This window comes from Hylobates moloch, unplaced genomic scaffold (genome assembly GCF_009828535.3).
Source record: "Hylobates moloch isolate HMO894 unplaced genomic scaffold, HMol_V3 SCAFFOLD_15, whole genome shotgun sequence".
NCBI classification, from domain to species: Eukaryota; Metazoa; Chordata; class Mammalia; order Primates; family Hylobatidae; genus Hylobates; species Hylobates moloch.
In genome coordinates, this window is record NW_026652290.1 from 63,597,737 (window position 1) to 63,620,628 (window position 22,892).

At 36.9% G+C, this 22,892-nt stretch overlaps 1 protein-coding gene across 3 annotated transcripts in view; it reads left to right on the forward strand.

Moving 5' to 3' along the window:
• The window catches only part of USP34 (ubiquitin specific peptidase 34), a 297,846-nt gene that overhangs the window by 135,780 nt on the left and 139,174 nt on the right, over positions 1 to 22,892 (forward strand). For all 3 annotated transcript variants that reach the window (XM_032176545.2, XM_032176542.2, XM_032176541.2), the window contains exons 16-21: positions 72 to 286; positions 4,355 to 4,470; positions 4,558 to 4,685; positions 10,005 to 10,094; positions 12,617 to 12,712; positions 18,525 to 18,607. In XM_032176545.2, the coding sequence (XP_032032436.1) occupies positions 72 to 286; positions 4,355 to 4,470; positions 4,558 to 4,685; positions 10,005 to 10,094; positions 12,617 to 12,712; positions 18,525 to 18,607 (728 nt within the window). The remainder of the gene's footprint in view (positions 1 to 71; positions 287 to 4,354; positions 4,471 to 4,557; positions 4,686 to 10,004; positions 10,095 to 12,616; positions 12,713 to 18,524; positions 18,608 to 22,892) is intronic.

Below are 22,892 nucleotides of genomic sequence, written 5' to 3' on the forward strand. Positions count from 1 at the left end.
GTATTTTTTGTGGTTCACAAATTACATTTACATTTGTAATTACTAACTTTGTGCCTTTCTCTGTTTTGTAGGCATATGGTTGATGATATGCTAAGTGCAGATGATGTCAGTTGTAGTAGCTCCCAGGTTAGTGCAAAATCAGAAAAAAATATGGCTGATTTTGATGGTGAAGAATCTGGATGTGAAGAGGAGCTAGTTCAGATTAATTCACATGCAGAACTGACATCTCACCTCCAACAACATCTTCCCAATTTAGCTTCCATTTACCATGAACATCTTAGTCAAGGTAAGACTCTAAGTAAAATACATTACCTTGTTCACAACAGGAATAATTTATCTTACTTTGTTGAAAGGCCTCAATAGTTAAGGTTATGGTACTTAAATGTTTTTGTCAAAATAACTTCCATGTGGTAGTTTTTTTTTCCCAAGGGTATTAAATTATTATAAATAGTCCATCATGAATATAAATAAGTCCTGCAGTTCTATTGAGCTATTCAGCGGGGAAAGAAAATATATAGCAATAATGTAATAATTAAAGCTCTATATTTTAGAAAATATATGGTTGTATTAGAATTTATATTCAGAAATCCTAGGACCTAAAAGTAATAGGAAATCACAAAAGATAAAATTATATGATTCCATTTATGTGATATATCTAGAATAGGCAAATCTGCAGGCAGAAGGTTAGTGGTTGCTTGGGGTTAGGGAAGGGTAGGAGGGAATAAGGAGGGGCAAGTTTGAGAAATGATTGTTCAAGTCTAAATCAATCTTAAAATAATAGGACATGACCAGACTTGAAAGAATGGAGGATGGAGGAAGGTAAAGAGTAGTAGGGAATTAATAAGTAAAGCAAGAAAAAAATAAGAAAGTGAAAAACAGTTTTAGAATTGGCAATTTAAGGGCCTTTAACCTCTTGTTTGGTTGGTATCATCAAGATATGCTGGCCTAGTAAATGGGTTTTGGAATGCCACTACATTATAAGTAAACCTGATGGATTAGGTTTATGCTAAGAGGCCGTAAACACACTTAGAAACACAACTTGTGGACCTTGGCAACAATTTACTGATTTGTACATGTTTTTTGTACATGATCTGTCTAGGTTAAGTTATTTTGGCTTATTTTATTGTTGTGCTATTGTGGTTGAGAAAGTAATAGGTTAGATTGAGGTCATCTGACTGAATGTGATGCCATATTTGTAAATTTTTATCATCCTTTTCTCAAATTTTCCTTTAATCAATATTTTACGTATTTTTTACTGCATGGAGTTAGAAATTGAACAAAATGGTTTTCTTTTCACAACCCATTGTAGACAGAATAAAATGATAGTATATGTTAATGCTTTCCAAATCTACCTTGTTTTATGTTTTTAGTACTAGAAGACCTCCTCCAACACAGTAAGACAGTCAATTTAAAAATGGGCAAAAGTGTCGATCAGATATTACATAAAAGATGATATATAGAAATGGTCAACAAGGGCTGGCCACGGTGGCTCACACCTATAATCCCAGCACTTTGGAAGGCTGAGGTGGGCAGATCACTTGAGGTCAGGAGTTCGAGACTAGCCTAGCCAACCTGGTGAAACCCCATCCCTACCAAAAATACAAAAAAAAAAAAAAAAAATAGCTGCGTATGGTGGTGCTCGCCTGTAGTCCCAGCTACTTGGGAGGCTGAAACAGGAGAATCACTTGAACCCAGGCAGTGGAGGTTGCAGTGAGCCGAGATCACGCCACTGCACTCCAGCCTGGATGACAGAGTGAGACGCCGTCTAAAAAAAAAAGGAAATGGCCAGTAAGTACACTCTCAGTGTCTCTTGTCATCTGGTAAATGTAAGTTAAAACCACAGTGAGGTGCTACTACATACCTATTGAAATGAGTAAAATTAAGGACTGATACTATCAAGGATTGACATTAGAATGTGGAGCTGGAACTGTCATATCTTGCTGTTGAACATAAAATATAATCACTTTGGAGAACTGTGTGTTAGTCCATTATTGTGTTGCTATAAAGAAATGGCCTGTTGTGGTCTCACATCTGTAATCCCAGCACTTTGGGAGGCCGAGACAGGTGGATCACCTGAGGTCAGCAGCTCGAGGCCAGCCTGGCCAACATAGTGAAACCCCGTTGGTGCTAAAAATACAAAAATTAGCTGGGCGCGGTGGCAGGCACCTGTTGTCCCAGCTACTCGGGAGGCTGAGGTAGGAGAATTACTTGAACCTGAGAGGCGGAGGTTGCAGTGAGCCAAGATCATACCACTCCACTCCAGCCTGGGCAACAGAGCGAGACTGCATCTCAAAAAAAAAAAAGACCTGAGTTTGGGTAGTTTATAAACAAAAGTGGTTTATTTTGGCTCACAGTTCTGCAGGTTGTGCAAGAAGCGTAGTGCCAGCATCTGCTTCTGGTGAGGGCCACAGGAAGCTTACAATCATGGCAGAATGTGAAGGGGGAGCAGGGGTCTCATGGCGAAAGTGGAAACGGGGGGTTGGAGGGGTGCCACTCTCTTCTAAACAACCAGATCTCATCTAAACTCAATGTGAGAATTCACACTATGGTGAGGACAGCATGAAAACATTCATGAGGGATCTGCTCTCATGACCCAAACGCCTCCTACTAGGCTCACCTCCAACACTGGAGGTCACATTTCAACATGAGATTTGGAGGGGACAAAACATTCAAAATGTATCAAACTGCTTTATCACAAAGTTAAATATATATCTACCATATGACCCAGCAGTGTTTTTGCCCTAGGTTTTTACCCAAGAGAAATGAAAACATGTCTGCCAAAAGATTTGTTCATGTGTGATGCTTTATTCAGAAGGCCTTCCAACTGGAATTAACTGGTATATTCACATAGTGGGATTTTGCTGATCAGGAGAAAGGAAAGAACTACAGACACATCCAACATCATGGATGAATATTGAAAAACATCATTCTGAGCAAAAGAAGCTAGAAATAGAAGAAAGTACATACTATGTATTACTTAAGTGCAGTTCTAGAACAGTCAAAAGTAATTTGTAAGGAAAGAAAGCTCCTCAATCATTGCCTAGGGCTTGAGGGTGGGGATTGATTGTAAAGGATCACAAGGGAACTTTCTAGGGTGATAGAAATGTTCTCCATCTTGATTATATATGTATTTTAATAAAATTATGAAAGCGAAATACCAAAACAATCCCCCCACCCATCAAAAAAAAAAAAAAGACAAGCCACAGACTAGAAGAAATATGTGAAAATTAATATATCTAAGAAATGGATTGTATTTGGAATATAAAATAATTTCATAACTCAATAGTAAAACAACCCAATTAAAGAGTGGCAAATTACTTATTTCACCAAAGAGGTATACACATGGCTAATAAGCATACGAAAAGATTCTTAACATCATTAGTCGTTAGGGAAATGGAAATTAAAAACCTCAATGAGATTCCACCACATACCTATTAGAATGGCTGAAATTAAAAAGAGTGACAGTACTACAGTGTTAGGGAGAATATGGAAGAAAGGGACTGATGCTGTCATACACTGCTGATGGGAATGTAAAATGGCACAACCTCTTTGGAAATCTTTTCAGCAGTTTTCTTTTAAACATACATAATACCTTATGACTCAGCGATGTCAATCCTCAGTATTTACCCAAGAGAAAGGAAAGGAAATTACGCAAAACTTGTTACACAGATGTTTATGGTAGTTTTGTTAATAATAGCGTAAAACTAGAAACTATCCAAATGTCCTATTACTGGTGAATGTCTAAACAAAATGTAGTATTTCTATAATAGAGTCTTTTAATTTGAATGTTTCGGGTAAATTATCTCCAATAAAAATAGTGTTAACTTTTTTTTAAAATATAGGGATTATAAAAGATTATATAGGACATTTAGAGGAATATCTGGTTAAATAATTATTTCAAATATGTTGTCTTATTCACACTTCGTTTCAAGTATTTATGTACAGTTCTGTTGACATGAAAATATTAATCATTATAAATAGCAAAGAGACTATAGAAAGGAAATGATTTCACTTTAGCCTTATCAAATCTAAATGGCACTATTCTTTTCTCCTCCTATGTATTGTGTCATGCTGGGTGCAGTGGCTTACCCTTGTAATCCCAACACTTTGGGAGGCTGAGGAAGGAGATTACTGGAGGCCACAAGTTCAAGACCAGCCTGGCCAACATAGTGAGACTCAGTCTCTATTTAAAAACAAAAAACAAACCAAAATATTGTGCTAATGTGTTTTTATTTTATGATCTGAGAAAAATAATTGTATACTTTTCTTTGGATTTGCTAACCATATGAATGCTATAATCAGTCAGCTGCATTTCTCTATAGTGTGCTGTTTTTTGTTTTTTTTTTCTCTTCAGGACCTGTAGTTCATAAACATCAATTCAACAGTAATGCTGTTACAGACATTAATTTGGATAATGTTTGCAAGAAAGGAAATACTTTGTTGTGGGATATAGTCCAAGATGAAGATGCAGTAAGTTATTTAATAGAGCCAGAAGACTAAGAAATTTCAGCAAGATGCAATTAGGATTAATAGTAATTTTATATACATTTTTTATAGGTTAATCTTTCTGAAGGATTAATAAATGAAGCAGAGAAACTTCTTTGTTCATTAGTATGTTGGTTTACAGATAGACAGATTCGAATGAGATTCATTGAAGGTTGCCTTGAAAACTTGGGAAACAACAGGTAAAGAGGAATTTAAAAATTTTTAATGCAGTAGTCTGAGTATTTGGGTGTGGGGGGACATTCTTGTTGACTAGGTGTGATTTTTTATACTGTTTTATATACCTGTATTAATCTGTTTTTTAGTAATTATAGTTTTCATATCAAATTTAGAGGCTTCTTCCTGACATGGTTCATATTTTAGCACTCAGTATTGTTCTTTTCAGCACCTTTCACCATTCTTTGTTAGATCCACCCAACAGAAACAAAAAAAATAACAATACTATCTTTTTGATTCTGGAAACACCTTGGTGATTACTCTGTTTTCAAATTGCAGTTAAATGTTGTTGAACTGTCTCATAAAGGATGCTAAATAAGTTAAGTGAAATTTTACTTAAGCTACAATGTAAACACTTTGATATTAGTATTGTTCTTCCATTTAGGTGTATCTTTTAATGTCTCAGCATTTGTAGTACATAAAAGACTAGGTTAGTAACTCATCAAATTGTATATATTAGATATGTATAGTTCTTTGTCATACCTCAAAGTGTTTTTTGTTTTTAAACAGGTTAGTGTTTTTTCTCTTGTTTGAATTCTGCCTCATATTTATGTACTTCTCATTGGGACTCAGTTGATTATACATTTCTTGATTTTCAGTGTTCTTCCATGGATACAGTTTCATCTTTCCCTTGACCTATACTGCTTTGATAGTGTTCCATTCTCTAATGTAGTAAAAATATGATTCTGGTGTGTATGTTGACAGTTCAGTTATTAATATATTGTTTTCCGCTCACATCTGTGTAGGCCTGCTATGATTGTCTAATTTTACTGAATAAGTGCTTGAAAATATTTTTTCCCCAATTGAATTTTAAAAGGACATGCTGTATTTCATTTTCTTTTTTTGGTTCTTTAAAGGGCAATACGTTGAACGCCTACGGTAGAAAAATTCCTTGTTCATGCACATATAAGAAACCACTAATAGAACTTTGTAAATGGATCAGTTGCCTCCTTTGGTACTCATTCTTTGTTTTTTTGGACATGGAGTCTTGCTCCATCGCCCAGGCGGGAGTGCAGTGGTGTGATCTTGGCTTACTGCAACCTCTGCCTCCCGCATTCAAGGGATTCTCCCACCTCAGCCTCCTGAGTAGCTGGGATTACAGGCACCTGCCATCATGGCTGGCTAATTTTTGTACTTTCGTAGAGATGGAGTTTCACCATGTTGGCCAGGCTGGTCTCCAACTCCTCACCTCAGGTGATCCTCCTGCCTCAACTTCTCAAAGTGCTGAGATTACAGGCGTGAGTCAGTGCGCCTGGCCGGTATATATTCTTTGAAAAGAATTCTTTTAATGGCTGCATGATATGTCATCATTTACTAGGTTTTATAACAGTTAATCGTAAAATGTTAATTTTCTTTTAAAAGTCTTTGTGAAAACACAAATTTAATAAGTGGTTCAATAATTTGTCCTCTCCATATGTGCATCTGCATACCCTATGACCCAGTAATTCCTCTTCTAAGTATATGCCTAACAAAATACCCCTGGTGATCACCCAAAGGCAGAGTCAAGAATGCTAACAGCAGCCCTGTTGAAAATAACTAGGCCAGGCGCGGTAGCTAATGGCTATAATCCCAGCACTTTGGGAGGCCAAGGTAGGTGCATTGCATGAGCCCAGGACTGAGACCAGCATGGGCAATGTGGTAAAACCTCGCCTCTACAAAAAATACAAATAAAAGTATCCAGATGTGGTGATGTGTGCCTGTAGTCCCAGCTACTTGGGAGGCTGAGGTAGGAGGATTGCTTGTTCCTGGGGAGGTTCAGGCTGCAGTGAGTCGTGATCACGTCACCGCACTGCAGCCCTGAGCAACAGAGTGAGACCTTGTTTCTAAATAAATAAATAATTACATACTCTTTGCATAGCTATTCAAATGCAAAAAAAAGTAGAAAGGATAATTGTGGACTATTAATTGAAATACTATATAGCAATAACATTGAATGAACAGTGAACAACTATATGGAACAACTTGGATGAATTTCACAAACATAATGTTGCAAGAAAGCCAGACACAAAAACATTATGTATCTCTATTATTTTATTTATATCCTGTAAAAACAGGTGAGTTCTTGTATTTAGTAGACTGGGTAATAGCTACCCTGAGGTGACTAGTGGTTGGAATGGGACACAGTAGAGGTTCCTGGAATGCTGATACTGATTTGTTTCTTGATTTGGTTGCTGGTTCCATAGATGTGTTTACCTTAAAATTTTGGGCTGTGCCCTTAGATCTGTGCCCTCTTTTGTATGTATGTTTATTATACTTCAATAAAAAGAGAAAACTGTATGAAAGATTAAATATCATGCAGCCATTAAGGGTTCTATTTTCAGAGATTATATAATGATTGAGGCAAATAGTTACAGGCCTAACCGTTAAAAAGAAAAGATTGTAAGAAATAAGTCAGAGTGTAATCTCCACAATGCAGTTATTTTTGGGAGGATTGAGGTTTTTTGTTTTGCTTTTTTTTTTTTTTTTTTTGAGATGGAGTCTCACTCAGTTGCTCAGGCTGGAGTGCAGTGACATGATCTTGGCTCGCTGCAGCCTCTGCCTCCCGGGTTCAAGTGATTCTCCTGCCTCAGCCTCCCAAGTAGCTGGGAATATAGGTGTGCACCACACGCACAGCTAACTTTTGTATTTTTAGGTGAGATGGGGTTTTGCCATGTTGGCCAGGCTGGTCTCAAACTCCCGACCTCAAGTGATCTGCTTGCCTTGACCTCTCAAAGTGCTGGGATTATAGGCGTGAGCCACTGCACCCAGCTTGAGTTGTTTTTTTTTTTTTCCTTTGTGCCTTTTTGTTACTCAGTTTTCCTAAAATGAGTACATACTTCTTTTATAGGTAGGAAAATTAAAAAGATCCAAAAGGGACCAGGTACAGTGTCTCACGCCTGTAATTCCAACACTTTGAGAGGCTGAGACGGGGCATCTATTGAACCCAGTAGTTTGAGACCAGCCTTGGCAACATAGGAAGAACCCATCTCTACAGAAAAAGTTTAAAATGAGCTGGGTATGGTGGCCCGTACCTGTAGTTACAGCTACTTGGGAGGCTGAGGTGGGAAGTCAAGGCTGCAGTGAGCCAAGATTGCACCACTGCACTCCAGCCTGGGCAACACAGACCTTGTCTCAAAAAAAAAAAAAAAAAAAAAAAAAAAATGTGCGGGGACACACACACAATTTGTTTTGCTTCCCTAGAGACTATTATATATGGCATTTCACGTCAACTTTTGATATACACTGTAATTTTCAATGACTATTTTGTAGAATATACTTTAAAATATGGAGTCCTAGATTAGACAAAATCATCCATATGTAACTTCAGCTGTGAAGACCAACAGTGAATGTCTCTGTTCTAAGATAACAAAAAGCTGCGTTAGTAATTCTTATGGGACTACCACACTATTGCATAGTCATAAGCTTTTGGTTACAACACAAACTCTTGGAATAAATCAAACAACTAGTGCAATTCAGTATAATAGGATTATTCTTGAGTCTAAAATTAGTATGTTACTACTCTGGATCGTTGAACCTTTATCTTCTCTTTGAGACAGTCTCACTGTGTCTCCCAGGCCCAAGTGCAGTGGTGCAATCTCAGCTCACTGCAACCTCCGCCTCCCACGCTCAAGTGAGTCTCCCACCTCAGCCTCCTGAGGAGGTGGGACTACAGGCATGTGCCATCATGGGTGGCTAATTTTTTTTGTGGAGACCAGGTCTCGCTGTGTTTCCCTGCCTGGTCTCAAACTCCTGGGCTCAGTCTGCTCACCTTGACTTCCCAGAGTGTTGGGATTACAGGCATGAACCATTATGCGTTGGCCATTGAGCCTTTGTGGTTGGCCATTGAATCTTTTTATCTTAAACCACATTGTTGCCTAGGATTATGTGTTTTGGTATTTGAAATTTTCAGTCTTGAAAGAATTTGTGAAATGTAAGTTTGACTATAACACTTCCCTTTTATGCCTTTCTTAGTTTTGTAAGCATATCAGTCGTCAGAACTACTTGCGTAAAAAAGTTGATAAGTCATTATAACATCTCATAGTCATTATAGGAGAAATTCTACAATTTAATCTTTATTGGAATGAGTTGTATATTTGATTTTGTAAAGTTTCCTTTTTCATTGAAACATAAATTATTATCACCAAGCCAAAATTATCTTTCCCATTCTGTGTTTTATTAATTTTTAGTCTAAAAGCAGTACTTTCTATCATTTAAAAACAAATTTTATCAGTTTTAATAAAATGTTTTAGTGCTTTGGGATGACTTTGTCTTTGGTCATTATAGCACTTAAAATGTGTGTCTTTGTTCTTTGGAATTTGATTCTTTTAAATGGGAGAAAAGTTGGAAGTTTCTAGATAATCTTAGGAAAAACTCTTAAAAATCTTTTAGCCATGTATAATGTAATTATTCCTCAATAATTCAGCACTTATAAATTCTGGAGAAAAGCATTCCTTTAGGGTAGGAGTAGAAGGAAGATGAGTCTTATTTCTTCATTCCTACTTTTGGTTTGTCTCTTGCATGAACCACACCATTATTCACTGAACTCAATCAGTAACCACTTAATGCCTGGTGTCCTATTTCTCTAATGTGAAACATATACTTGCTTCCACATTGCATTTTATAAATGAAAACATGTTTATTGAAGAAAATTTAGGAAGTAATACTTCCTAAATTCGTGAAAAATTTTTTCGTGAAGCAATATTGGCTTCTAAGATTAAAATAAGTTTAGTTCTTCCTTAGAATTTGTTTTGCCTCTTTTAAGGCTCATGCAGCCAACCTCCTTTCCTACTTCCAGGATTTTTATGTCAGTATCTGTCCTATACCTGTTCCTTTCAGAGGATAGACAGACTCAGATCTACTTGAAGTTTTAAAGTAATTTCCTTTCCCCTTTCTGCTCCTTATACTTCTGAGGTATGTGGCATGCTTCCATTAGTGACATGGTTCATAAGGTCATGATTTTCAGTTTGAATGCAAATCATATTGAGAATTTAGGAGAAAATGGTAATGACTTGTGAAGAAATAGTTTCATTTAAGAAAGATCTTTAAATGCTCTTCACTTGCTTTTATACCCAGATATTTATAGTGTGTTTTACCTTAAAGGTCTTGGATTGGAATTTATAAACTTGGAGTTCTTGCCCTAATATGTAAAATGAATTTATACTTTTGAGAAAAAAAGTTTAATGTTTGTGTAATAATATATCTCTATATAAAATTCATTAAATCTTTTAGCATTTAAAAGTTTAAATGGCTGAATTTCTATAAAAAGAATTACTAAAATTATTTTGTGAATGTTTCTGCTGTTTCAGATCAGTAGTAATTTCACTTCGTCTTCTTCCAAAACTATTTGGTACTTTTCAGCAGTTTGGGAGCAGTTATGATACACACTGGATAACAATGTAAGTAAATAAAAGAAAGAAAAGTATTTATTTTAAAGATGTTTTTCTAATTATAGTTATCTAAAGGTTTTGACTAACCTACAAGCTTTTACTCTGTACTAGGAAAATTTGAGTTTCATGTGGTTTGTTTTCTTAGATTTCTCTGCCACTTACCCCTGTGGAGATTATATCCTGATGAGTAGGAAAATCTGTGTTTTGTTTTCTTTGGAGTTTGAGAACAGTACTTTAGCAGTTAATACTCCAATTTTAGGGAGATTTTTAGTGTATGCAGCTACGGCAGAGTAATTTTGAAGAAGAGCCACACTAAAGTAAACTCTGGCATGCCTTTAATTTTTCCTATTTCTAGGAATTGGCTGTAGACCTAACGTCATGTTTGGGGTAATCTTGACACTACCCTATTACAGGTTGCGTATGCCTACTCTGAAAAATCTAAAATCTGAAATGCTCCATAATCCAGCATTTTTGGAGCATCAGTATGACACTCAAAGGAAATATTCATTGGAGCATTTTGGAATTTGGATTTTTGGATTAGTTACGTTCAACTGCTATGCATTCTGCGAATATTACGGAATCTGAAAAAATCTGAAACACTTGTGGTCCCCGGCATTTCGGATAAGGAATATTCAACTTGTACTCCTTTACATTTATGGAGAACTTATGATTAATGAATGTTAAAATAATTCTTCCAAAGGTAGAACTTTTATGTGAAATCGACCCCATGTTTTGGTAATAAGTATAGAGAAAGTTACCTACCACAAACAATACATTAAAAAGATGTGTTGTATACTTTATTCTAAATAAGCTTTTGGAGAAATTTCAGAGACATTTGAATTTTAGGGAAAATTCGACTTGTTTAAGGATTGATTTGTGAGATCAAGTTCTCAATTCTAAGCTTAGGTGGTAAGAACACTTGTTTGCTTTCACAGTGGTGTATCACTTTTACAGTTCTTGGAAGTCTGCACTATAATTCCAGATTGGATGAAGTTAGTTCTTCTGAGTCATATACCTTGCTTCTTATTGTTCTTTTAAAGGGAATATGTTTGATCTGAACCTTTATTATTATTTAGAAGTATCTTAGTCTCTTTCTTTGGTTAATACTACAGTAAGAATCCAGTGAAGTTTCTATTTTTGCAAGGAAGGTCCTTCAGCTTCCAAAAGGAGGGGTAGGGGAAAGCATTTAACATCACTGAAGCACAAGAATAGTGTGAGCCATTTTTCATTGCCTCTTTCTATAATTTTTAAGTGGCTGAATTTCAAAATTCTAATGCAGTAAAGGCAGTCATTTGGTGCTAACACGGGCGAGCAGGTGTCATTATAGTCAGTGGAGGTGGTTCATATTAAGGAGTAACTTTCTTCTGTAGAAGGGGCAGTCTCTGAATATTCAGTTACTTAATCAAGTACCTGAACCTAAATATATTGAGTTGAAACTCTTTTAGTTTGTGCCTTAAATTAAATGTAAATAAGCTTAATTAAGGAAAATTCACAGGGTTTCCATTACCACAAGAGATTGGTATCCTAAATCTCATAAACTACATCACTTAAAAGAACTCTAAGCTCCTGTGATTATTTGACATCAGTAACAACAAAAGCTATCATTTATTGTGAATCTAGTATGTATAGCAGCACTCAATATTTAGTACATACTATCTCTTAAACTCATTCTAATGGCCCGTTGTTTAAAATTGGAAACTTATCCTTGACTCTTTTAATAAACCTTCAAGCAAACAGACTTCCAGAGGTCAGCTTACTTGCCCGAAGCCATGTTGTAGCAAGTATATTGGAGCTGGCTTCAAACCCAAAGTCTTTCTTCTTTCTACCACTTGACCTTTATTTAGTGATTAGCAAGGTGAAAGTAACTTCTATTTAAAATATGGCTATAACAGAAACATGATGTAAATTACATGGAACTCACAGAATTTTAATACTTCTGCATCTGTACATTTTAGCAGATAAATTGCTAATAGGTGTTATATGAAATACATTATGTTAATTATGAAAGTTACGGACCCTGGGATCTCTGAATGTATATGCCACTATTTGTGTTTTCATTTTAGTATTTCTACATTATTTTGGAACTCAGTGCTGGGTATTTCTTTGATTTTTAAAAAAAAAATTTGTTCAAAAATATAAGCAAATTAACGACAAAAGATATATGCAGTAAGTTTATTGTGTGCCTTCTGTATGCCAGATGTTGTGCTAAGTAATGACCAAAGCACATAGTATATCCTTATATGAAATGGTATCATATTACTTTTAATATTAACTCAAATTAGTCATTGATAATAGCGCTTTCACAGGCATTTTGAGGTTAAAAACTTACAAAGATACTTTAAATTCATAAAAATGAAGGAACGTTGCTTTATATGTTTTCACCATTCAAATATAAATAAAATGTGTATATTTTTGGTAACTAAAATTTTACATTTGAAGATTTTTTTAGATTTGCATATTTACTGTCGTAGCATAGATTTATTCTCTTACCCTGCCCACTTTAAAATTATTTTTTCTTTTATTTGGGCCAGGTGGGCAGAAAAAGAACTGAACATGATGAAGCTTTTCTTTGATAATTTGGTATACTACATTCAAACTGTGAGAGAAGGAAGACAAAAACATGCACTGTAAGTACGTCTCAACTGGGTTAAATACATTTGTGTGGATTTTTTCTTTGAAAGATGATTTTCCAGTGTTTTAACTTTTTTTCATATAATAAGTAATTGTAACAGAAAACTTTATTTGTATAAAATTATGCAAAGGCTGCTAGAACTTTTTAAGCTGAAAGATTCTTAGGAGGTTACTCTTAAATTCTTAGGTAAATGTAGCTGACTCACTTTTCGGGGTTGGTTAACTTTCACTATTGAGATTTGTTCAAAGATATTGTTTTTAGGAATCAAAAGTAAATACATTTTTTCAGAAACCATGGATATGCTTGTTTTAACATTTTAGAGCATTGATTCTAAAATTTGTAAAGATTTACTTCAAAAATAACATTTAACATAATTTAAAACATTTTATTATAATTGCATACTAGTATTAGAAAGTTTAGGACGTGTGGAAGGTTTTAAAACTGGTGGTATATCATTAATATTTTCTCATTACATCAAAATATTCTCTGGATATATTCAAGTGATTTGGGACAAGAATTGGTAGCAATGGATTGGTGGTGGTATAGCTGTATTTGAAGCTTCTTTAAGGAGATGCATAGGCGATTCAGAAGATTTCTGCTGGTGAGCTGATTGTTATGGACTGATGTCCATGTTGAGGAAACCAGTTCAATGCCACTACTGGCATATTAATGAAGAAGAGGAGGAGTCACACTGTGATTGAAAAAATCACATAGAAAACTTCCACAAAGGTGGAAACTAAGCAGACTGTAGAAGTGTTCGGAAAAGTCATAGACCTTTAAGGCATGCATACTTCTAAAAATAAATTTACTTATTTCCCTGCACAAATCAGTTACTTCTCTAGATTTTATTTTTACTGTGTCCTTTAGGGTGCAGCTATCCTCCCACTTGCCTAAAACTTGAGACTTGAGGCATTTTTGTACTCTTATTTCCAAACATGAATAATGATGACGATGACAAAAAAGCCAGTGTTCATTGATATTTACCAGTGTGTCAGATATCAACTACTTTAAGATATACAACAACCCATTTGAGACAGTCTTACTTTACAAATGAGTATACTGAAGCTATGTGATATGACAACTTGTCCAACGTCACACGTAAAGAATAGAGTGAGCTTCTGTACAGTCTGTTTCTGTTATAGAATTTGTATTTGTAAATGCTACATTATACTGCCGTTATTCTCTCCCTTTTTGTTAAAATATGCTCCATGTCTTTTCACAAGTTGACATTTCCACAAACACTACTTTTGTCCTTATAACTACCTCTAGTTTAGTCTCCTTGCCTCAGTCTTCCCATATGCTGGTTCATTCCTTCTGTCTGTCAAATTAGGAAGGCAATATGGTACTGGTGGGAAGCCCATGGGCTTGAGAATCATGCAGACCTAGCTCTAGGTTATTAATCTATTATTTTAACCTTATTTCAATTATTTACCCCTCTAATTCCAATTATTTACCTTATAAGTGTTTGTAAGAATTTAATGAAATGAGACAGTGAATTGTACCTGGCACATAGGTTATCTACAAATTGTAGTTACCTGGTTAAAACAAATAATATAGCATATGAAAGATACAAGAATTCTGTCTCTTAACCCCATCCAGAGATTCTTCATGGCATAAAAAATAAAATACCAGTCTCTTCAGCTTAGTATTCTGGGCTGTCTATGAACTAAACTCAAACTTTCCAGTGTTATTGTTGAATTTTTTTTTGACAGTTTATTCTACAAGCTTATCAAATTATTTCTGGGTGGTATTTCTATTTACTGTATTCCATAGCTTTGCTTACAAAGTTCCCTCTATACAGGATGTATTATTTTAAAATTATGTTAAAATTCTAACTGTTATTCCAAGTCAGTATCCTTTTTTATTCCTATTGAAGCAGAGTTTGAGGATAATGGTGGCCTCTTGAATCCGAACATTATGTTTATGCTCTATAAAAATCATAGGATCACCAGGCATGGTGGCTCACAGCTGTAATCCCAACACTTTGGGAGGCCGAGGCAGGCGGATCACCTGAAGTTGGGAGTTCAGGACCAGCCTGACCAACATGGAGAAACCTTGTCTCTACCAAAAATACAAAAAAAAAATAGCCAGGCATGGTGGCGCATGCCTGTAGTCCCAGCTACTCAGGAGGCTGAGGCAGGAGAACCACTTGAACCCAGGAGGTGGAGGTTGCAGTAAGCCGAGATCGCACCACTGCACTCCAGCCTGGGCAACAAGAGTGAAACTCTGTCTCAAAAACAAAACAAACAAAAATCATAGGATCAACAAAGAGCAGAAATAAAACCACACATGACCCACATTTTTATTAGGAGATGGGGAATTAATTACTTGTCAGCAAAGAAATAAACACTAGGTTATAAAAGAGCTCCCACCACAGCCGTAAGCCTGTGGACTTGTAGAGGAGGACTTGAGAGGCATAGTGAAAGGGGAATGGAAGTCATAAAGTGAATCATGCTCATAAAGAGAAAGTCCAACATTAAGTATCAAAAAGGAACATAGGTCTGAGACTTAGTTGTTCACTTCATTGACAACAGTGAAGTTACTTACTTTGTTAGTGGAATCAGAGGTGAGCAAAGCATTGCTTCTGTGGTGAAAAAGGAGTAGGGCTCCTTGGAGATGTGTTTTATGTGTTTTTAGGGTATACTAGAATAATCTTTCCAACTTTTCAATCTGCCTTGTTGGCTGCCATCCCAGGAGAATAAAACTCTTAGAATAGAGAGATGTTGTCTGGACTATTTTGATATAATTTCCCTATTCCTTCAGGGTGTAAAACAAGTGTACATTTGCTACTCTTTGTTCATGCATACTTATTTCAGTATTTTTTTTTCCAGTGGAGATTAAAATAGGAAATTTCTGAAATTTTTCACCGAGGGGGGGGAGAAAGATTCTTGTAGCATGAAAGATAATATTTTTATTTTTTCATTTTGTAATTTTTGTTTTTTGCTTTTATATATTTTTTTAAGTTTATTTTATTTTTTGATGGAGTTTTTGCTCTTTTGCCCAGGCTGGAGTGCAATGGTGTGATCTCAGCTCACTGTAACCTCCACCTCCCGGGTTCAAGTGATTCTCGTGCCTCAGCCTCCCGAGTAGCTGGGATTACAGGTGCCTGCCACTGCACCCAGCTAATTTTTGCTTTTTAGTAGAGACAAGGTTTCACCATGTTGGTCAGGCTGGTCTTGAACTCTTGACCTCAGGCGATCCACCCACCTCCGCCTCCGCCTCCCAAAGTGCTAGGATTACAGGCATGAGCCACTGCACCCGTAGTATGTTCTTAAAAGGACATATTACGTGTTTCTTGAATCCAGTGCCCTCTAGAGAAAATCTTGTCTGCGGAGGCTACAAAGAGATTTTCTTTTAAGGCAGTAATCTGTTATTAAAGTTTCATATCTTTGGGGAGACTATTTTTGTCCTGTATTTCCTGTGATATCAGAAGCCATGGACAAGCCCATGAGAATTTGTCAATATTGATACCATCTTTGTCTGACATCCCAAGACATTTTTCTCACTGGTGGTTTCAGCAGCCCATAGGATCCTGATGGAATCCACAGAGATCTTTGAAGTGCAGCATCAGGGGCTATACTATGGGAGTACAAAGGGACTAGACCCATGCCTTCAGGGTTATGAGTCCCTTATTCTGAGATGCGAGTATAGGGGAAGAATTATTTCAGATGTAAAGGCACTTAGTAAAGGGCAAGACTTTATTCTCCTTTTATGTTTGATTGATGTCCCCTAGACAAGGCAAGAGGATATAGTAACGTAAAACCGCAGAACTGATGGGTCCTACAACTCATTTTTGAATTTGTACTCAAGGCCTCTGCTACAAAATCTCTTGTTCTTTAACTTAAAAAGCCTAGAAGCCCTTAAGAGCTAGCTGTTCTTGAATTTTATCTGGGATGCCTTGTAGTCTGAGAGTTGCTTATCAGATTTCCTGTCCCCTACATCTCGTCATATGTATTTTCACCTTTACAAAGGTCAGTGCAGCATTAATGAGGCAAAAGTTAATCTTTTCTTTACCAGCGTTAATAAGAGACCCTAAAGAGCAGCAAAGGCATGTCCAGTGAACTCAAATCTTCAGAAAATGTAAGCTTTAAAACTTCAATAATGAATTTAGTGCGATTTTGGGAAGCCAATTTTGGGATGCTGTTAAAATTTTGCTCTTACTTGTGGATTACAGGACATTGAATTAAGATGCCCAGGCTGTGCACAGTGGCTCATGCCTGTAATCCCAGCACTTTGGGAGGCCAATGTGGGCGGGTCACCTGAGGTCAGGAGTTGGAGACCAGCTGGCTAACATGGTGACACTGTATTTCTACTAAAAATAAAAATAAAAAAAATTAGCTGGGCATGGAGGCATGCACCTGTAATCCCAGCTCCTCGGGAGGCTGAGGCAGGAGAATCGCTTGAACCCAGGAGGTGGAGGTTGCAGCAAGCTGAGATCACGCTACTGCACTCCAACCTGGGCGAGTGTGAGACTCCATTTCCGCAAAAAAAAAAAAAAATGTCTTTTGACCCTCTTCATGCTAGGTTATAGATCAGAGCATAGACCAGCCACTGTTTTATGTTGGCAAAGCAGTTTGGGCAGTTGAACCACAATCTGCCTTTTGATCTGTAACACAGTGATAACAGCTTATTATTGACTTAGTTTCATTGAGTGCTCAAGTACTTGAACTAGAATGTGATATTATAGACACAGTTAAATATGCAGTTCACTGGGGTTGCTAAAGGAAAGGAATCCTTTTAAAATGCAAACCTGGGCCAGGCATGCTGACACCTGTAATCCCAGCACTCTGGGAGGCCAAGGCAGGCAGATCACTTGAGGTCAGGAGTTTGAGACAGCCTGGCCAACATGGTGAAACCCCGTCTCTACTATAATAAAAATAACAAAAATTAGCCGGGTGTGGTGGTGCACACCTGTAATCCCAGCTACTCCAGAGGCTAAGGCACGAGAATCACTTGAACCTGGAAGGCAGAGGTTGCAGTGAGCGGTGATTCTGTCACTGCACTCTAGCCTAGACAACAGAGTGAGACTCTGCCCCCCTCCCTGCCCCAAACACACAAATTTTTTAAAAAGCAAACCTGATGATTACCTCCACCCCAAACATGGTCCCCTCACCCCCACTCACCAGCACTCCTCCCTGACTTCGTTTTCCATCTCTTCTTTCTGACGTTGGGGCCGACCACAGTCTGTCTCTTGTTGATCTATTCAGACTCATCTCCTATCCTACCTCACTAAAAGTTGCTTCTTTAAAAGTTTCAAAAGCAAATTTTTTATTAAGCATCAAATTTTATGCATGTGAATTATAATTATTTAGATTTGAAATAACATTCAAAAATGCAAATTTTGTATCAGCTCTACTTTTCATGAACTAAATTTATGGAAATATTATTTTATTAGTGTTTCTTGGGTACAGAATATATTACCACTAAAGGGACCATGATATGAAGTATGTACTTTTTAGATAGAGATGGTGTTTTTTACCTGTTGCCTATTCTAATTTATGTGTGTATTACATACTTTTAAAATGACATACTTCCTCTGCTTCACTGTTGAATTTTTGTGTGCTTTCTTACATAATTTGAAAGGAAACTTTGTTATAGTTTCAAGATTTGTGTAATTTATTAAATAGTATAAATTTGTTTTTTGTTTTGCCTTTATAAACTTCTTTTGTGTAACCAAAGATACATAGTTAAAATAATTATGAATTATTAAAACAATTTTTGGTATAAGTTATGCATAGGACCACTAAATTTTTAAAAGTAATTAAGAAATAGGATATTTAATTATTTTAATAACTTTTAAATTATAGGTACAGCCATAGTGCTGAAGTTCAAGTTCGCCTTCAATTCTTGACTTGTGTATTTTCAACTCTGGGATCACCTGATCATTTCAGTAAGTTTTTTAATCAGTACTTTTTAAAAATCTGTTTTGACTATTGGAAGAACTAAATTTACTCTTCTGATTTCTGCAGTTTTTTTTTTTTTTTTTTTTAGTTTAATTTAATTTTGGAATCAGTGGGCACATGTATGTTTGTTACAGGGGTATATTGCATACTGGTGGGGATTGGGCTTCTTGTGTACCCATTACTCAAATAGTGAACATTGTACCCGATAGTTTATTTTTCAACCCTTGTCCTGTGTCTGCCATATCCCCTTTTGGAGACCCCAGTGTCTATTAGTTTCATCTATATGTCCATGTGTACCCATTGTTTAGCTCCTGCTTACAAGCAAGAATGTACGGTATTTGGTTTTCTGTTTCTGAGTTAGTTCACTTAGAATAATGGCCTCCAGTTCCATTTATGTTGCTGTAAAGGACACGATTTCATTCTTTTTTTATGGCTGCTGCAGTGATTATTCTTAATACATTTATAAATTATACCAACATTCAGATAATTTATTAAAATAATTGGGATTGTTTGCATTTTAAATAAATTTAAAAAAATTTTAGTTCTATAAGACCTTTTCTCTTTTTTTTTTGAGACATGGTCTCACACTGTCTCCCAGGCTGGAGTGCAGTGGTGCGATCACAGCTCATTGCAGCTGTTGACCTCCCCGGCTCAACAGTCATCCCACCTTAGCCTCCTGAGTAATGTGGGACTACACATCACCACAGCCAGCTAATTTTTTTTTAAATTTGCATAGAGATAGGGTTTCACTGTGTTGCCCAGGCTGGTTTCAAACTCATGGGCCCAAACAGTCTTCCTGCCTTGGCCTCCCAAAGTGCTAGGATTACCAGCATGAGTCACTGCACCTGGCTGACTGCATCTTTTATTATTTTTGCTTATAGAATCTTGCTTTCCCTTTGGTTGGAGATAGGTATTATTTATGTATTGTTATCAGGGCCAATCTTTTGAAAATTACTTGGCTTTATGGGTGATGAAGACATTTAGAGACCCCAGTTTTATTTAGTTTGACTTTAAACTCAGTTTCATTAACAGTTAATTTTTTAAAAGTAGAGCTTGGTCTGTCATATTCAGATTGTGTACCATATCCAAATCCATGTGGTTATAGATGGTCTCACAAGAGAAGAACGAGCTTGATTTCTGTTAGCCGAAGCTCCTTTTTCCTTCATATACTGACTGTCATCCTTTACTCTCTACATTCTTCTTTTTCTGTGTGTCAGTGTCAAACCTTATTTTTTAGAAGAACATTGTCTCTGTAACTGTGGTTAGTATATTGTCAGCCTGATGGGTGTCTTGCTAGGAGTTGTCATGACTCTTTTCAAGTCCATATGTATGCTTGAGATATAGTGTGTTTATCTTATTATTTAAAGTCTGTTATTTCTTTTTTCTGTTCAAACTATTTGTAACAAATGCTACCAACACTGGGATAACAGATTTCAAAAATAAGCTACCTGATTTTGGTAGGAAATTTCTCTTTCGTGTTATTACGTCATTTATTGACCCATTATGACTGATAACATTCAAGAAATAAGTAAAATACAGCAAAACCAATCTATAGGGAGAAGTCAAACAAACACATATAGTCAACATAGATACTGTGAACATTTAAGTTTCATATTGATTATATACAATATAGATTCTCTGTGAATTTACAATAGATAATAGCTACTGCCCAGATAGTATCAAATCTAAAACTTCACTTCTCCCACATCATGGCTGTTCTCCCGCCCACTTCACCTGCCCTCCAAGTGATCCTCCCACCTCAGTCTCCAGAGTAGCTGGGACCATAGGTGCACATCACCATACCTGGCTAATTTTTTTTTTTTTTGAGACGGAGTCTCGCTCTGTTGCCCAGGCTGGAGTGCAGTGGCGCGATCTCGGCTCCCTGCAAGCTCCGCCTCCTGGATACACGCCATTCTCTTGCCTCAGCCTCCCAAGTAGCTGGGACTATAGGCGCCCGCCCCCACGCCCAGCTAACTTTTTTTTTTTTTTGTATTTTTAGTAGAGACGGGATTTCACTGTGTAAGCCAGGATGGTCTCAATCTCCTGACCTCGTGATCCGCCCGCCTCGGCTTCCCAAAGTTCTGGGATTACAGGCGTGAGCCACGGCGCCCAGTGTAATTTTTAAATTATTTGTACAGAGTCTCATTATGTTGCTCAGCCTGGTCTGAAATTCCTGGGCTCAAGCGATCCTCCTGCCTTAGCTTCCCAAAGTGCTAGGATCACAGGCCTCAGACCACTGTGCATGGCTGGTTGTACTTCTCTTATTGGCACAGTTCCTGTTACCCATAACGAAGTTACTCCAAAGTTATATGTAATTACATCCAATATTTTGATACTGATTTTCAATATGACAATAACTATAGTCTTTTAAAAAAAACAGTAACAAAATTTTTTAAGTTGCCCATTGAATGTGGACTGGTGATTCAGCCAATTATGGATATACTTCTGTTTTTTTTATTTAGTTGACTGTAATTAACCTGGATACTGTTTATCTTGTTCTCCTTAATTAATGTGTTTAAGTTCTGATATATACTAAAATTGTTTTGGGTTTATTTAAATTTGCTCCTATGGTCACAAGTTCTCAGAACAAATCATCTACACATTAACTGTTTCAGTGAGAAACTGATAGGATAACTTTTTTTTGATAAAACTCTTTAGACTGATACTGCTACTAGGGTGAATATTTCTGAGGAATTTTTCTTTATTTTGTCATTTCATCTACTTTTCCCAATAAAAGAAATTTCTTTTGATGGTACCATACCATCATGCCCCTTCTGGTTCTAGGGCACCACCCAGGGTTTGGAACCTCTTAAAATGTACTTCAGAAATCCCTGGGATGCTTTGTTCTAACCTTTTGGACTGTCTAATTTTTTTTCGTATTCGTACTTGTGGTTGCCTATAATGCCTTCCGTTTTGTTCTGAATAGTTTATCTGTCTTCTGCCACACTCGGGCATCCTTTAATAATAATTGGGTACAATACAGATTTTCTGTCATTAGCCTGACTCCCTAGCTGATTATGTCCTCTGATATGTTGCTGTTTTCTGTTTTAGGCAGTTTCCTTTTGCTTTCTTCATCATAAGGGTCCTTTTTTCGTTTTTTCTTTTTCTTTGTTTTGTTTTGAGACAGAGTCTTGCCCTTGTCGCACAGGCTGGAGTGCATTGGCTTGATCTTGGCTCACCACAACCTCTACCTCCCTGGTTCAAGCGATTCTCCTGCCTCAGCCTCCCGAGTAGCTGGTATTATAGGCATGTGCCACCACGCCCAGCTAATTTTTTGTATTTTTAGGAGAGACAGGGTTTCTCCATGTTGGTCAGGCTGGTCTCGAACTCCCAACCTCAGGTGATCCGCCCACCTCGGCCTCCCAAAGTGCTGGGATTACAGGTGTGAACCACCATGCCTGGCCTCCTTTTTTCATATTTTACTAAAATAATGCTTACTTATCTCCTGTATACAGAGAATGACCTTTGAACATGGTATACGCTCTGTAATACTCAACCCTTACCACTGATTCTTCAATTTTTAGGATTACCTCCCCCAATCATTTTTACTATTATACAGATGTGCTCCTGTTTTAGGGAGAAGAATTTTCTTCTAAATGGGTTGTTTGAGAATACTTCATAAGTTGTGTATTTTTAGGTGATTTACATATGGGTTATCTTAAACTACATTTTAAAAACATAAATTATGTGAAAATTCTTATTAAATACTTGTAAAAGGCTGTAAGTTATCTCCTTTGTGTTTCTGGCTATATTGGTGTTTCTGGTACATTCATTTAGGACCAAAATGTTGTATGAATATGATTTTAAATTTTACAAATAGGATGACATGAGAAATAGTTATTGAGATAGTTTTGTTTTGTTTTGTTTTTTGAGATGGAGTCTCACTCTGTCACCAGGCTGGAGAGCAGTGGTGCAAATCTTGGCTCACTGCAACCTCCACCTCCCGGGTTCAAGCAATTCTCTTGCCTCAGCCTCCTGAGCAGCTGGGACTACAGGCATGCGCCACCACTCCCAGCTAATTTTTGTATTTTTAGTGGAGACGGGGTTTCACCGTGTTGGCCAGGATGGTCTTGATCTCCTGACCGCGTGATCTGCCCACCTCAGCCTCCCAAAGTGCTGGGATTACAGGCGTGAGCCACTGCGCCCAGCCATTTTTTTTTTTTAATATAAAAGAGACAGTCTCGCTCTGTCATTCAGGCTGAAGTGCATGATCATAGTTCACTGCAGCCTTGAACTCCTGGGCTCGAAGAGCCTTCCCACCTCAGCCTCCCA